This window comes from Maniola jurtina, chromosome 21 (genome assembly GCF_905333055.1).
Source record: "Maniola jurtina chromosome 21, ilManJurt1.1, whole genome shotgun sequence".
Lineage (NCBI taxonomy): Eukaryota > Metazoa > Arthropoda > Insecta > Lepidoptera > Nymphalidae > Maniola > Maniola jurtina.
In genome coordinates this window covers 8,103,245-8,117,761 of record NC_060049.1, presented here as the reverse complement: position 1 = coordinate 8,117,761, position 14,517 = coordinate 8,103,245, and the positions used below count along the sequence as shown (strand labels likewise).

The 14,517-nt window shown below is 36.8% G+C and overlaps 1 protein-coding gene across 1 annotated transcript in view; it reads right to left on the bottom strand.

The window, feature by feature from the left end:
* LOC123876427 (ubiquitin-like protein 3) overlaps window positions 1–11,193 on the bottom strand; it is a 191,144-nt gene extending 179,951 nt beyond the window's left edge. The window contains exon 1 of the mRNA XM_045922686.1: window positions 10,821–11,193. Coding sequence (XP_045778642.1) covers window positions 10,821–10,850 — 30 coding nt within the window. The 5' untranslated portion in view covers window positions 10,851–11,193. The remainder of the gene's footprint in view (window positions 1–10,820) is intronic.
* Window positions 11,194–14,517: the final 3,324 nt, after the last annotated feature.

The following is a 14,517-nucleotide window of genomic DNA, read 5'->3' as shown; positions in this document are numbered from 1 at the left end:
CAGCTCATTACTGAGCACGGGTCCCCTCTCAGAATAAGAAGGTTTTGGTCATAGTCTATCACGCTGGCCAAGTGCGGATTGGCAGACTATCCCGTGGAAATTTCAAAAAATCCGGTATCATACCTCGTCTGAAGTGAACCGCAGTGCAAAATTAGATCTTTCTTCAAGTCTAATGTTTTGGACTGGGTGTTGATGAATCAGTCAGTAAGACAGGACTTCTAGACCATTTAAAGTTACCAACTTGTATGCACTCGTAGCTTAACCAGCTTAATCAATTTATATTTCATATGCGGTGACGTTGATAGGCTCAATCGATCGTAAATGACATTCACTTGAAGGTTACTGAATGTTATTATTCATTTAATAACCCCGATAGTTTACGTCGCCTTTTAAGCCCGAAACACACAATGCGTGACGAAAACTTCATGGCAGGACGAAACAATGCAAACTATTATAAGGCCCGACCTTCACTCGCGAATCGGGGCCGTGAAATTGGTCGCGATTTGTGAACTCTGCACGATAAATATGTCCCTCTTTTCGTCTTCCTAGGCCAAAAAATAAAAGCATCCAGGTAGCAAGGCGCTACTTGTGAGGAAATGCCCGAGAAAGGAGGCCGCACCTCGCTTGCCTTTGATTGATCGAGAAAATCCTTCGTCGCATCTTTTCGCAGTCTAGTTAATGGTTCTCACAACAACAACGGACAACAAAACCAACACAGCACGGGGAAAGGACGCGAAGACCGAATGCGAAATCATACAAACATCCACTAACGTGTATCGAAGCGTTCGCAGGCTGTCGCTGCGCGAGTGAAGAGCTGGTATCTACTGATACAAGCACGACATACTGCAATGCTCTGCACTAACGCGCGGGTCGCAGCGCTACCATCCTATTTAAAAACTAATTTTTGAGTTAAGTATCACCAAAAAGTGGAAAATTTCAAAAACTCGTGTTTCTAAAAAATAACACTACATAGAACCAAGGTTTTCAGTTTGGGCTTACGTAAGTAACATTATTTTAAAATTATCTTTTTATAAACAACAGTTTTTGAAAATTCCTATATTTTTTGGCGACAACTCAACAACTACTCATTACAGTAGCCGGAGCCTTCCGCTTTTCAAAAGGGATCAAGTAAATTCCTTTTTCAAGTCTTTTATTAAAATTTCTAGGAATCGCGTTACGACACATTACCTCGCACGTCGTGCGTGTGTGTTTCAGGCTTTATAATAAAACCTTTGTTGATTGGCGCCTTGACATTGCACTTGAAGTGGGTAACTGTGCAATTACTGGTAATAACTAAAACTAATGATACTTATTTTGTTCAACATAACGGTATTACGATAAAGAGCACTTTGTAACTTGGTTTCTCAATACGGGACCGTAATAGGCGATGCGCCAGCAGGACGATATTAGGACGAAAGGACGAGCAGTTCCTTCCGTCAAGGGAATCAAAACATTCAAAACCAATAGAACACTTCCCGTTGACCTACAATCATGAAAGGCAGGTAGCAATTGTCTTTAAAAAAAAGTCTTTTGTCCAAAAAAAAAAAAAATGTCTTTACAGAACAAGTAAAGAGAAAATTCCGAAAACCATGAATTTGTCGTTCGTTACTTCACAAAAATTGTTGCTTACTATTTAAATACGAGTAGTTCCTATAATATAAATGGTTACCTACCAGATAAAAAATATCTTTATTACAAGTTTTAGGTCCATTATACAAACTTTGAAATTCCCTAAAACTTTCTTAAACTTCGATAAAGTAAAGTAACCCCTTCGTTTAGGTATTGTGATTAAGAAACTTTGTATTTAATTTTGAAATTTAAACTTTTCGGGTTTAGACTTCCTTTGTTATAAATGTGGAGACGGCGAAGAAAGCGTTTCATTTAATTTATGTCTTTAGTCTTCAAAATACTTAAGTAATATGTAACTACCTACATATACCTCGCTTAACTTTTCGGTACTTCAATATACCCTAAATAATAATTCTTGGTCTAAGGCGCCATCTCCACGAGCGAGGGAATTTCAACGAGTACGACCAACTATCGCGATAGTATCGCCCTGTGGACATTAGCCTACAAGTGTAAATTAAAAATTTATAACACCCTCGACAAGTGAAGGTTACAGTAACTAGAAAAGACCTGATAACTTTCAAACGTCTGAACCGATTTTCTTGGATTATAGCTAAGAACACTCTCGATCAAGCCACCTTTCAAACAAAAACAAACTAAATTAAAATTGGTTCGTTAGTTTAGGAGCTAAGATGCCACGGATAGAAACACAGATACACACATCAAACTTCTAACACCCCTCTTTTTGGGTCGGGGTTTAATATTAGTTGTATCGAATTTGGTAGCACGGCGAGACTCTCGTCGCGGTTCTTTCATCCGTGAGGATGGCGCTATGTAAACTACGTTAAGGGGCATGAGACGGGCCTGCCCGCGAAATTCAAATTTAATGTGGTTTTTCGCAATTTGTAAACTAATACGACAACGTAGGCTTATGGTATTTTAATTGCGACCATGGTATCATCCTCACAGGTTTATATAAAAATCTTTACTTGAAAGGGTCCAGTATAAGAAATTAGCCCTAGCATCGACTTATTTGTGAGAATAGTCGATAATTTGTGAGAATAGGGATAGAACTATTTATTTATTTATTTTATAAGTAGGTTTTATATAGATCGAGCTGTAAAATATCGCAATTTCGGTTGTCTAGCCGGCTAAAAATTGACAAGCTTTTCTCTTAGCGTGCATTGTTCGCCATGAATGGATCCAGCGCTGAGTTTGACGTGCATCGAGCGTGACAAATTGCGTCTGTGTTTACCTATCCTGCATATCGCACTAATATTATAAAGGCGAAAGATTGTGTGTATGTGTATGTTTGTTACTCTTTCACTCAAAAACTACTGGACGGATTTGGCTGAAATTTAGAATGGAGATAAATTATAACCCTGGATTATACACATAGGCTACTTTTTATCCTGGAAAATTATAGAGTTCCTTCGGGACTAAAAAAACCTATATCCACGCGAACAAAGTCGCGGGCATTTATGGAGAACTCTCAGGCATGCAGGCTTTCTCACGATGTTTTCCTTCACCGTTAAAGCAAGTGATATTTGATTATTAAAATGAATATAATTCCGAAAAGTTAGAGGTGGTGGTGCCTTGGATCGAACCCCCGACCTCCAATTAAGAGGTCTGTTTACTCTAGGTTTTTTTAACCCTCCACCTTTATAACCGATTATTAATCGACTTAAAAAAGGAAGTACCTAGTCAACTGTGCGCGTATTTATTTTAATGACTCCATTCCATAGATTTGGCGCAGCAAAGTGTAATAGGCCAAGGCTACTTCCAAACTTTGTTTTGTTTTAAACCCGTAGTGCTCCCTTGCGGCGAACTTTTTTTAAATAGGAAATGGAAGTCGGCAAAGAAACAAAGGACGAAGTGTTAGAACAAAGGAAAGAGGTCAAACGGTACCGAATAGAATGAGAGAGCTGTTGGTTCTTGGCAGAGGTCGTTATAATCTTATGCTTCACTTAGATGACTCTGATGATTGCAATTTGCATATCCAATTACTGTACAGTGCACATTGGTCCAATGCTTTCGGCAATTTCGACAGTTGTAGGCATGATAACAGGGCACTCTCCTCATAAACACCTCTCCATCAAAGGTATCAGTAAGGTATCAGGTAAAACTTGCATGGAGAGTGACGAGACACTAGAACACGTACCTACTGCTTAAATGCAGTGGTGTTTCTGTCTGGATCCTTTTCTTTTTAATATTGCTAAAAAGGGACGGAGCATGAATTTTACATTTAAAGACTAAATTTTAGTGCGGACTTCGTCTGTGTTTGATGGCGCGCGTGCTCTGCCTTTTTGGAGTGTTTTTTTTTTGTTAAAAGTGGCCGGGTTTTGTGTTTTACTGGTGTTTTTGGTGGTGGAATTGACTGGAAAGCGCGCGTGTGTCGGCGAGTTTTGACAAGTTTAAATTTTTAAAATCGTGTCTGTCCTTTACATATTACATTAAGTAAGAGGAGGATGCGAATAGTCTAAAAAGTTGTGTTCAGAATCATGGGCTCCTCAGCAAAACTTCCTGAAGTCCTCACCGACCTGGGTGGCCTGCTTTGATTCTAGAATGAGCTCGGCTGGCTAAAGTGATTCGGCGGGGACCGAGCTCACATACAACGGATGGCTACTTCTGAGTGCGAGAAAGAAACTCAGGACGAAGGATGAAGAAAAAGACCCTACCAGGTTAGCCTGCTACCATCTAGTTGCATCATACCAGGTGAGATTGCTATCAAGAGCAAAATTTTCATCGAATAATAAAAAAAATCTAATAAAGTAGGTGAACGTTGTGTTCAGAAACCGGCCCGCGCCAATTTCTGTATTAATTTAATGTTTCCACTTCCACTGGTAGTGGTGTTGCAGGCTATCTTTAATTGTTATTATTATGTTAACTACCTATTATTATTACTGCTTCCGAAATACCGATGAAACGTATACTAATACGACGAATAGCAGAGAATAATAGATTTGGGTACATAACGCTAAAAACCATGTTTCGTTCGTCGGGATCCCTTACGTTTTACACCGAACACCAAGGTATGGAATTGGTCCACAAAGAGAGAGAACTCATGTCCACCATCATGCGAAGGAAGCTCGCTTTCTTTGGACATTTACAGAGAGGAGGACAATTCTCATTCCCAATATTAGTGTTGGAAGGGAGAATTGCAGGCAAAAGAGCTCAAGGTCGCCAAAGACGCAAATGGTTGGACGATATAAGGGGGTGGTGGACAGGGCTTAGTTACCCGAAGTTGAAAGAGGCGGCTTTAAATAGAGAAGCTTTCCGTATGATGATTGCCAAAATTCGTTTCGAAGAAGGCACGCGATGACGATGATCCCTTACACTAATCGTATCGTAGGGGTTGTCTTGGAAGAATGCTGTGGGTACATAATAAGAAGTGTGGGCATATGACTCGAATAACGTCTAGAACCTTTTATACCGTAATTTATGGTCTAGACTCTATAGTATATGTTTAATTGACTTCCGTAAGGCTTCTACCCAACATTACGGATTTCACTGGCGAAAATGTGGGCTTAGTCTACTACCGGTTTCTGAACGCAATCTGAGGAGCCTGCGAGAAATTGAACGTACGTTTGTGAGGTACGTAGTTACGTACATGCACGTTACGAAAATAAAGGATTTCCATAGCGACCTAGAATATCATTCGCAAACTGGGAGACAAAACGTCTGCCTTGCGGCGAGGCTCTCCTGAATGGATTTAGACAATCCCATTGAAGATCGTTAACCTCAGCACCGGTCCGTGCTAATGAGCGGTAATTGGCAAACATTTGCTTGATTACGATTGTGTAATGCGGTAATTTGATCACAGAATCAATACCCATATTATAAATGCGAAAGTGTGTTTGTTTGTTGGTTTATTGATTTGTTCTTCAATCACGTCGCAACGGGGCGACGGATCGAACTGATTTTTTTTATGAGTATGGTTAAAGACCTGGAGAGTGGCAAAGGCTACTTTTTATCCCGGAAAATCAAAGGGTTCCCACTGGATAATACCCGCGACTTCGTTCGTTGGGCCGCGAAAAGAAAACAAGCTGCAGGATACAACTAAATTCCATCCCTAAAGGCATGTGTACGTATAAAAAGTCGTATTAGGCTAGTACCTGCGCTATGTAAGTATTTTTAACCGAATTCAAAAGAGGACTCAATTAGAGTTTAGACTGTATGTTTTTTTGTTCAAATTACATGCATGGACAAAAATTCTATTCGAGGGAAGATGGGCGGGTCAGGTAGTAAAATAATAAGAGTACTTATTTGAAAACACAAACTCACTTACCTACCTAGTTAAATATCCTCCAAATATTCCAGGCCTTTTTTTAGCTTTTATAAAAATCATAACCGAGTATAAAGTATTACAAAACGAACCTTTAAACCTGATGTAGGATGTAGGTATTTTGTTTAATATCATAACTAGTTAGTTATAGTTAATATACGTAACAACAAAAACATAAGCAAAATGTGATAACAATGCAAAGTAGGCAGTTACTTACCTCATTAAAACGCAACGCTTGCCAAGTAACCAATTAAGATGTTCATAAGTGGCCTCATCGTTCACCATATCATCATAAAGATAAAAAATATAGGGATCCAAAAAGTCATAAAAAATATATAAATAAGTATACTAGATACGGATACCCGCCCGCGACTTCATCCGCGTAAATTCAATTTTTAAAATTCCCATGTTCTCTTTGATTTTCTGGGATCAAAAGTAGCCTAGCTAGTACAATATTATCCGTCTTCGGAATGCAAGCTACCTTTGTACCAAATAGAGGAAACCCGAGATTTCTTCGGTGTGATTTAGGTTCTTAAAACCCGTGGGAATTCTTTGATTTCCCCGGAAAAGTATGTCCCAGTCCTTGGGATGGAAGCTATCCCTGTCCCAGTTTCCTCAAAACCGATTTAACGGATAGTCCGTGGAAAATTAGCAGACAGACAGGCATACTTTCGCATTTATAATATTTTTTTATATTATATTTCATTAAGTAGTGTGAGGTATGGTAATTAAACGTTTAGCTAAAATTCCTTTACCTTTGAATTTTTTAACAAAAAATAATTAGTGATTTAAAAAATATAGGGATCCAAATACCCAACTCATTAAAATTGTAAAAAAAAATATACGGTAACTAAAATTCCTAACGTATTCTTACGTTTTAATTTTAACTTCGCTTCACATTCGGAATACTAAGTTATAAATCTGTCTGCCGGGAATGCCTTGGCCTGGTTAGTGCTGTTAAAAATATGTTACGGCAGTTATTAATCTTATTAATCACCACGCGGTGGAAATAATAATGTTACTTTAAATTAATAATGTAAGGTAATCCTGTTTTAAGTAGTTAGGGTACAGAGATTACATAGGCTGCCTGGAAATTATGCCCGCTCTACACTCGCGCCGCAAATTCCGCACCATAGTGTGAATGGTTTGACAGCTTCTCAGTTTCTTGTCGGTTATCGCTTCTTTGTCTGCGACGAACAGGACAACTTTGCAAGTGTCGAGGGACATTTTAAAGGGTAATATTTCACGCCAATAGCGGACGAAATTCAAACGCGTTAATACCTACAGTCAGTGGCGTGCAGCTCATAGAGATATAAAATTACTACCTACCCTAGTTGTAATAGATCTTATGTCCATCCATTATTATCCATTATGACCTGCCAGAAAATAAGTTCAAACCTTAATGCTTACCCTAGCTCTAAACCTATGCACGCCACTGGCTACAGTTAATACCTATTGTTTAGATACACTGGACAAGAGTTGCTTCCTGCGAGCATTTTCTGACAGAAAATTTCTGATGGGCAGCCAGCTTTAGGCCCGCTTAATTATATCAGAATTCAGAAGTTTGCTGGACCTGACATCTGCTTCTGAGTGAGTGCAAAAGAAAGTTTTCTGACAGACATCTGACAATATGCGGTCGGCCTAACAGCTCTATTGCTTTATTTAATTTTACTAACAAACGATGTCTGTAAAACAACTTTCGATTTCTACAAATTACAATGTACAAGAGTAGGTAGGTAACAGAAAAAAAAAAACAGGATTTTTAAATAAGTTTTTTATAGGACTACTTCACGCACATTCCTATCGAATTAATAGTCATGACTAATTAAGTTTTATGTTATGAATTTCTAGACGCACTAACTTTTTTATCTCGAGGGAATAATTAAGGCTCACGCACATTTATTTAGTTCGTAATAAGTAACTAATACTTAACTACAAGTTAATCAAATAGCAAAAAACGGTCAAGTGTGAGTCGGGCTCGCACACGAAGGTTTCCGTACCATCGTAGGTACAAGAAATACATTTTTTTTGTTCTCATAGCGGCCATTTTGAAATTTTTACTATGTATTTGTTGTTATACCGACAAAGAAATACATATTCTGTGAAAAAATCAACTTTTTACTTGTTACGGTTCACGAGATACAGCTCGCTGATAGACAAACGGACGGACGAATGGGCAGCGGAGTCTTAGTTATAGGGACCCGTTGGCACCCTTCGGGGACGGAACCCTAAAACACCCCAATGTATGAGTTTTTTATAGGACTACTTCACGCACATACATTCCTACTGAATTAATAGTCATGACTAATTAAGTTTTATATGTTATGAATTTCTAGACGCACTAACTTTTTTATCTCGAGGGAATAATTAAGGCTCACGCACATTTATTTAGTTCGTAATAAGTAACTAATACTTAACTACAAGTTAATCAAATAGCAAAAATATGGTCAAGTGTGAGTCGGGCTCGCACACAAAGGTTTCCGTACCATGGAGGTACTACAAGAAAGAAAGAAAGAGTGTGGAGTAACAGCTTTGATTGTTGTTTCTCTTTTCAGAGCAACACAAGTTCTTTTATTTCACACAATAAACACATTATATATTTTTTTTTAATTCTCATAGCGGCCATTTTGAAATTCTTACTATGTATTTGTCGTTATACCGACAAAGAAATACATATTCTGTGAAAAAATCTACTTTTTACTTGTTACGGTTCACGAAATACAGCTCGCTGACAGACAAACGGACGGACGGATGGACAGCGGAGTCTTAGTTATAGGGACCCGTTGGCACCCTTCGAGCACGGAACCCTACAACACTCCAACGTCTGTGACCTCTCTATGACCTCAATTAATGGCATGTTATTACGGATTCGCACGTTATGTTTTGGCGACACTTTGTCTAGGAGGTTGTTCATAAATAATAATATGTCAAGGAACATAATTATTTTATATTTTTTACCCTACCTCAAAAGAGGATCACTTTATTGTCTATCTGTCTGTATGTCGGTCTGTCGTGTCTGTAAAGTAAACCTATAGGGTACTTCCTGCTGAACTAGAATCATGAAATTTGGCAGGTAGATGGGTCTACTAGCACAAGTAAAGGAAAAAATCCGAAAACCGTGAATTTGTGGTAACATCATTAAAAAAAAATACATGAACAAATAATGAGTATTTTCAAAGTAAGATAACTATACCAAGTGGGGTATAGTATGAAAGGGCTTTGCCTGTACATTCTAAAACTTTGTGATTGGTTGGTACTTGGTGACTCAAAATGGTTAACACACACTTAGTTTTTGTCTTTGTCATTTGTATGAGATTACGTAACAGAGAGAGCTCTATACTAACTTCTCTCAGTGGATAGAGTATGGTATGTATTCAGCATTTAAGCACTTTATTATTTTAACAGCTTCAGAATAAATTCAAACCTTTTAAACAGGATATAGATTATAACAAAGAACAATCTTGTTAGCCTTCAACAACAAAAACATTGCTTTATTTTCATTGCAAAATACCAGTATTTTATATTTATAGAAAAAAATAGATCAATAGAACTAAAACAAGTCTCATCTTACCTTACTTATACTTGTTGTTATATTGTTGTTACTTAATTTTTAATACATTAAGTAGTTATATACTCAGTTTTATTATAGATCCAGCATAGCAAGATCTCAGAGTCTACTTGGGTGAATTTACACCTGTATGTCTGTCAGAGTTTTAAGTTATAACTTCTGAATTAATCATGATAATTACTTACAATAATCACAAAGAGTGTAATATTTAGATTAATGGTCTAAAGCTGCAAACAAAATAAGAACAATGCAACGAAGTTTGAACCATCAACCTTTGGCATAGTTATCCCATATCAATCTGCACCCCACTATTCAAATGAATGCTAAGTAATCTTTCTATTTTATTTTTAGAATAGAATAGAATAGATTTTCATTCAAGTAGACTTTTACAAGTGCTTTTGAATCATCAAAATAATTTACCACTGGTTCGGAATGCTGTTCCTACCGAGAAGAACCAGCAAGAAATTGGGTGGTTGCTCTTTTCAAAGGTTTAATACAATATTATACCATGTATAAAAGTAATTGAAGTCCAGTGCATTGCTGGTACGAGCTGCAGGTCAAATCCATGTTCTTTTATCATTTACATAATCTTCAATTGTATAATAATATGCTTTTTCCAGGAGCATATTTTTAATAGATTTTTTAAACTTAGAATTAGAATAACAATTTACAAGTTACTATTACTTTTATTACTAAGTATATTACTTGTTGAGACTCTTTCTTGATGTCCTTATTTCCAATTTTACTGTTAATTTGATTTTTCTTGAACATTTTTGCAGAAACCCTGGAAGTTACTTTCAGTGAATAGGTATTTCAATCAATTTTTTACACTTTACAAGGTCTATTTCCAAGGGAAGTGCGACTATGGTCATAACTGTGTCAAAAAGATAAGACTAAATTCTTCAGTATAAATATTTTAATAATATTTGAATAAGTACTTGTTTTTAAGCATTCTGCATTTTAAAATGAGCACCAAAATTTGATCTTCATCGTTGCTGTTTTAGCAAATTTCAGGGCAATTTGTATTTTTAGTTTTAATATTGATCTTTATCCTGGCTGTTTTAGCAGAATTTCAGGGTGATTTGTTCTAGAAGTACTACCTATATGTAGTCAGACTAAGTCAATATTTTGTGCCTTGACCTTCAAATCCTTTAGATTTAATTACTATAGGTATAATAACTTAGGTCAATAAAACTTTATGACACAAAAGAATTGATACCAAATTCCACTGTAATTATTGTTTAAGCTCAAGAATTTATTACATTCTACATATTATTTATTCAAGTTTTTTGGCGACCGTCCACGCCTCGGTAAGAGAAAGGAGACTACGGTAACAAACATAAAGTGACCTTTTGTTGTAGGTTGCGTTAGGCCACAACTTCACAGTTCAGTCACACCTACCTTGTCTCCTGGAATGTTTTTTGCCGACATGGTGCGTCACCTTCCAGTCCCTTTGCCCGACGTCGTCGTAAGGACGATTTATCCAAAGAAAGGAGCTCAATGCTGTGGTAACCCAGCATACGACACAAATCACTTCACTTTACCAATCACTTGGCCATCATCACTGACCGAACGTTGCATTAGAGCCACAAACACAATAAACGAGCCATCGTCTGGCGTCGTAATCAACACGATTTCCCATTGAGATTCATCGATAGGTACTAATAATTTTTCATATCACAACACAAGTCACAAACACACAGCGACTGACAGAAGCTAACTTGATTGAGGTTGACGGAAAATGGCGAGGGATGGTTGCTGTCGCCCCTCTTGCCCCGCGCATGCTAGTTTAGTCCTCAATATTTTTCTATTACATTCTAGATGGCAGCATTGGCGAAAAATACTTGGATAATGGACCATAACTATCTGATATAGATGGCGCTAAGTGTATTTTTGTTTTCGATTTGATATAAAAATAGATAAGGAGAGTAAGATCAAAGCGTTAGAAAATATCTAAGTATTATCTAGTACATGGTTTTACATTTTTTAGAACTTATTTGTTTTATTATAGCCGAAACCATAGACTTAAATTTTTTTCGCTACGCTCAAACAGTAAATCTATAATCTGTGACTATCCCATAGACTATAAGCCTAGCGAAGCGCTATGGGAACCGGAATGCGCAGCTCAGTAGGGTGACCAGATTCAGCAGAATCCTTTGACTTTAGTAGGATATGCCCCCTAATTTAGAATTTAGCAGATTTTTTCGCAACTCGCAGTACCTATTTATCCGTAATTAACACCATTACCCAAAAAAAAAACACGGTAAAGCCTTAAGAGATTACTAAAAATATAAATAAGTTAGTAAAATATTTTAACATAAGTGACTAGTTACCTAACAACTAAGTAGTTATTATAATTATAATAGCGTGTATATGTATGTGTGTTTGAGCGTGTGTGTTGCACGTATGAACCCCTTTGACTTTTATTATAATTTATTTTTTATTTTTTTAAAGAATATTAGCCATGTTAAATGACTAATATTCCCCTTTCCTCTCCAACTAAGCGTCAGGCTTGTGCTAGGAGTAGGTACGACAATAATGCAACGGGCGGGGTTTGAACCGTCAACCTTTCGATTTTCAGTCCACTCCTTTACCGGTTGAGCTATTGAGGCTCTAAATAATACAATATTGGTATGATTTTTTGAATAGTTATGACGTATTGAGCACCCAGATAGGTATTTGCGAAGCTGAGACCTTTTATCGAAGTAAGTAGTACGTCTTACCTCTTACCCAATACTTAATGCCATAGATTCTTTCTTTATTCCTGCTATTTGAAAGCTATCGTTCAAAGGAGATGATCCGTATTAGGAGGACTACACTAACTACTTACCTAACTACATGGTTGATATTTGATAATAATAGTATTGAGCTATTTTTTAAGACTACGTATCTCCCACTGGTAACAGGCTACATGAGGCTCATTGTATTTTATCATACCTATACACATCGGCCATAACCGCAGATTGCTTGGATCATCGTCATCATCATCAACCCATTGCTTCGGCTCATCATTCAGAATATGTCTGCTTTCAGATTGAAAAGGGTTTGGCTATAGACTACAACGCTAGCCAAGTGGGAATTTGTTGCTGTTTGAGGACGTCATGGAGGAGGCACTGAGGCGGATATGTAGGTCATCAAAAAAAATATTGATTTGTGGAGACTTTAATATTGATATTTTACTTCACACCTCCTTTACAGACAGATTACTTAACTTATTTAAAAGTTTTAATTTAGAAAACATTTTTGTTGAGCCCACACGTGTAACTGCAACTTCAGCTACTTGTATTGATAACATTTTTGGTGATTGTAAAATTGTTAAAAAATCCATTATCACCACTCTTAGATCCGACCACTGTGGACAAATGATATCTGTTCCCAGCTCTCAACAAAATATAACAAAAGTTATAAAGTATAGGCCAGTCACCACCAAAAAAGTAAGGCAATTCAAACTTAATATTTTATCTACTTTACCTACAATTGACCTTACACAGGGTGGTCCGGATGAACTCTATAAAGCTTTTTTTAGCTGTATAAACTCCCAATTTAATTGTATTTTTAAAGTCATAGAAAAAAGATTGTTTAAAAATCTTAAATTTAGTGAGTGGGCTACTGCTGGCATTTATAAAAGTAGGAACAAGCTGTTTGACTTGTATGCAGAAAAGCAATATAATTATACTCCAACATTTGTTCAGTATGTAAGAAATTATTCAAAATTATTTAGAAATGTTTGCATACAAGCTAAGTCAATTCACATAAAACAGAAAATTATTAATTCTGATAATAAAATCAAAGCAGCTTGGGATATCATCACAGATGAAACTGGGAAACGTAAAGTGGAAAATAATAAATTGGAACTTAAAATTAACAACCATATTACTGACTCCGACTTAGAAATAGCAAACGTATTTGAGGACTTTTTTCGAAACATTCCAGTTACCACTACCAGTTCCCTTAACTCGTCGCCAACGGAAGCCTACACTCTTCTAAGGAGCAATGTTTCTGAGTGCAGTGTATTATTTAAATTTGAACACGTTACCCCATATGATATTGTTAAAGTATTCAAATCGCTACAGTACAAAAAAACCGGAGACCTATGGGGAATTTCAGTAAAAGTAATCAGCAATATTATTGATATTGTTGCTCCATATCTTGCTCTAATCTTTAATGAGTCCGTAGATTCAGGATCCTTTCCAGATCTTATGAAATACAGTAAATTAATTCCTCTTTTTAAATCGGGTAGTAAAACTGACCCAAATAATTACAGGCCAATTTCAATTTTACCGACTTTTAGCAAGATATTTGAAAAAATTATGCTCAACCAACTGCTCCAGCACTTTAATCTGAATAAATTACTTCATTCGGAGCAGTATGGTTTTACTAAAGGTCGATCAACAATCGATGCGGGCGCAATGCTTTTAAAGCATATATTCGATGCATGGGAGAACTCACAGAATGCTATTGGAATTTTCTGTGATTTGTCTAAAGCATTCGATTGCGTTTCGCATGAGACTCTCTTGGCTAAATTGAACTACTATGGAATCAAAGACTCTGCGCTTAGTCTCATTGCGTCCTACCTCAGTGATCGTATACAAACTGTATGTGTAAATGATGTGAAGTCATCCGGATCAGCCTCACTAATGGGTGTTCCACAAGGCTCTATCTTAGGTCCCTTCATGTTTTTGGTATATATAAATGATTTACCATATTTCGTCCAAAATGATTGCGATATTGTACTATTTGCTGATGATACGTCTTTGATTTTTAAAGTCGATAGAAATTATAATAATTTTGACGATGTAAATAGAACCATATCGCAGGTTACTCATTGGTTTACTGTTAATAATTTGCTTTTAAATGCAAAGAAAACTAAGTGTGTCGAATTCGCATTGCCCAATACTAAGACGGCAAATGATTTTAATTTAATGGTAAATAATGATATGTTGAAAGTAGAAGAAACTACCGTGTTCCTAGGGATAACTTTAGATGCAAAGCTTCAATGGAACGCCCATATATCAACACTTGCTGGTAAACTCAGCTCTGCTGCTTACGCTGTTAGAAAGATTCGACAGATAACTGATGTGGAAACTGCAAAAATTGT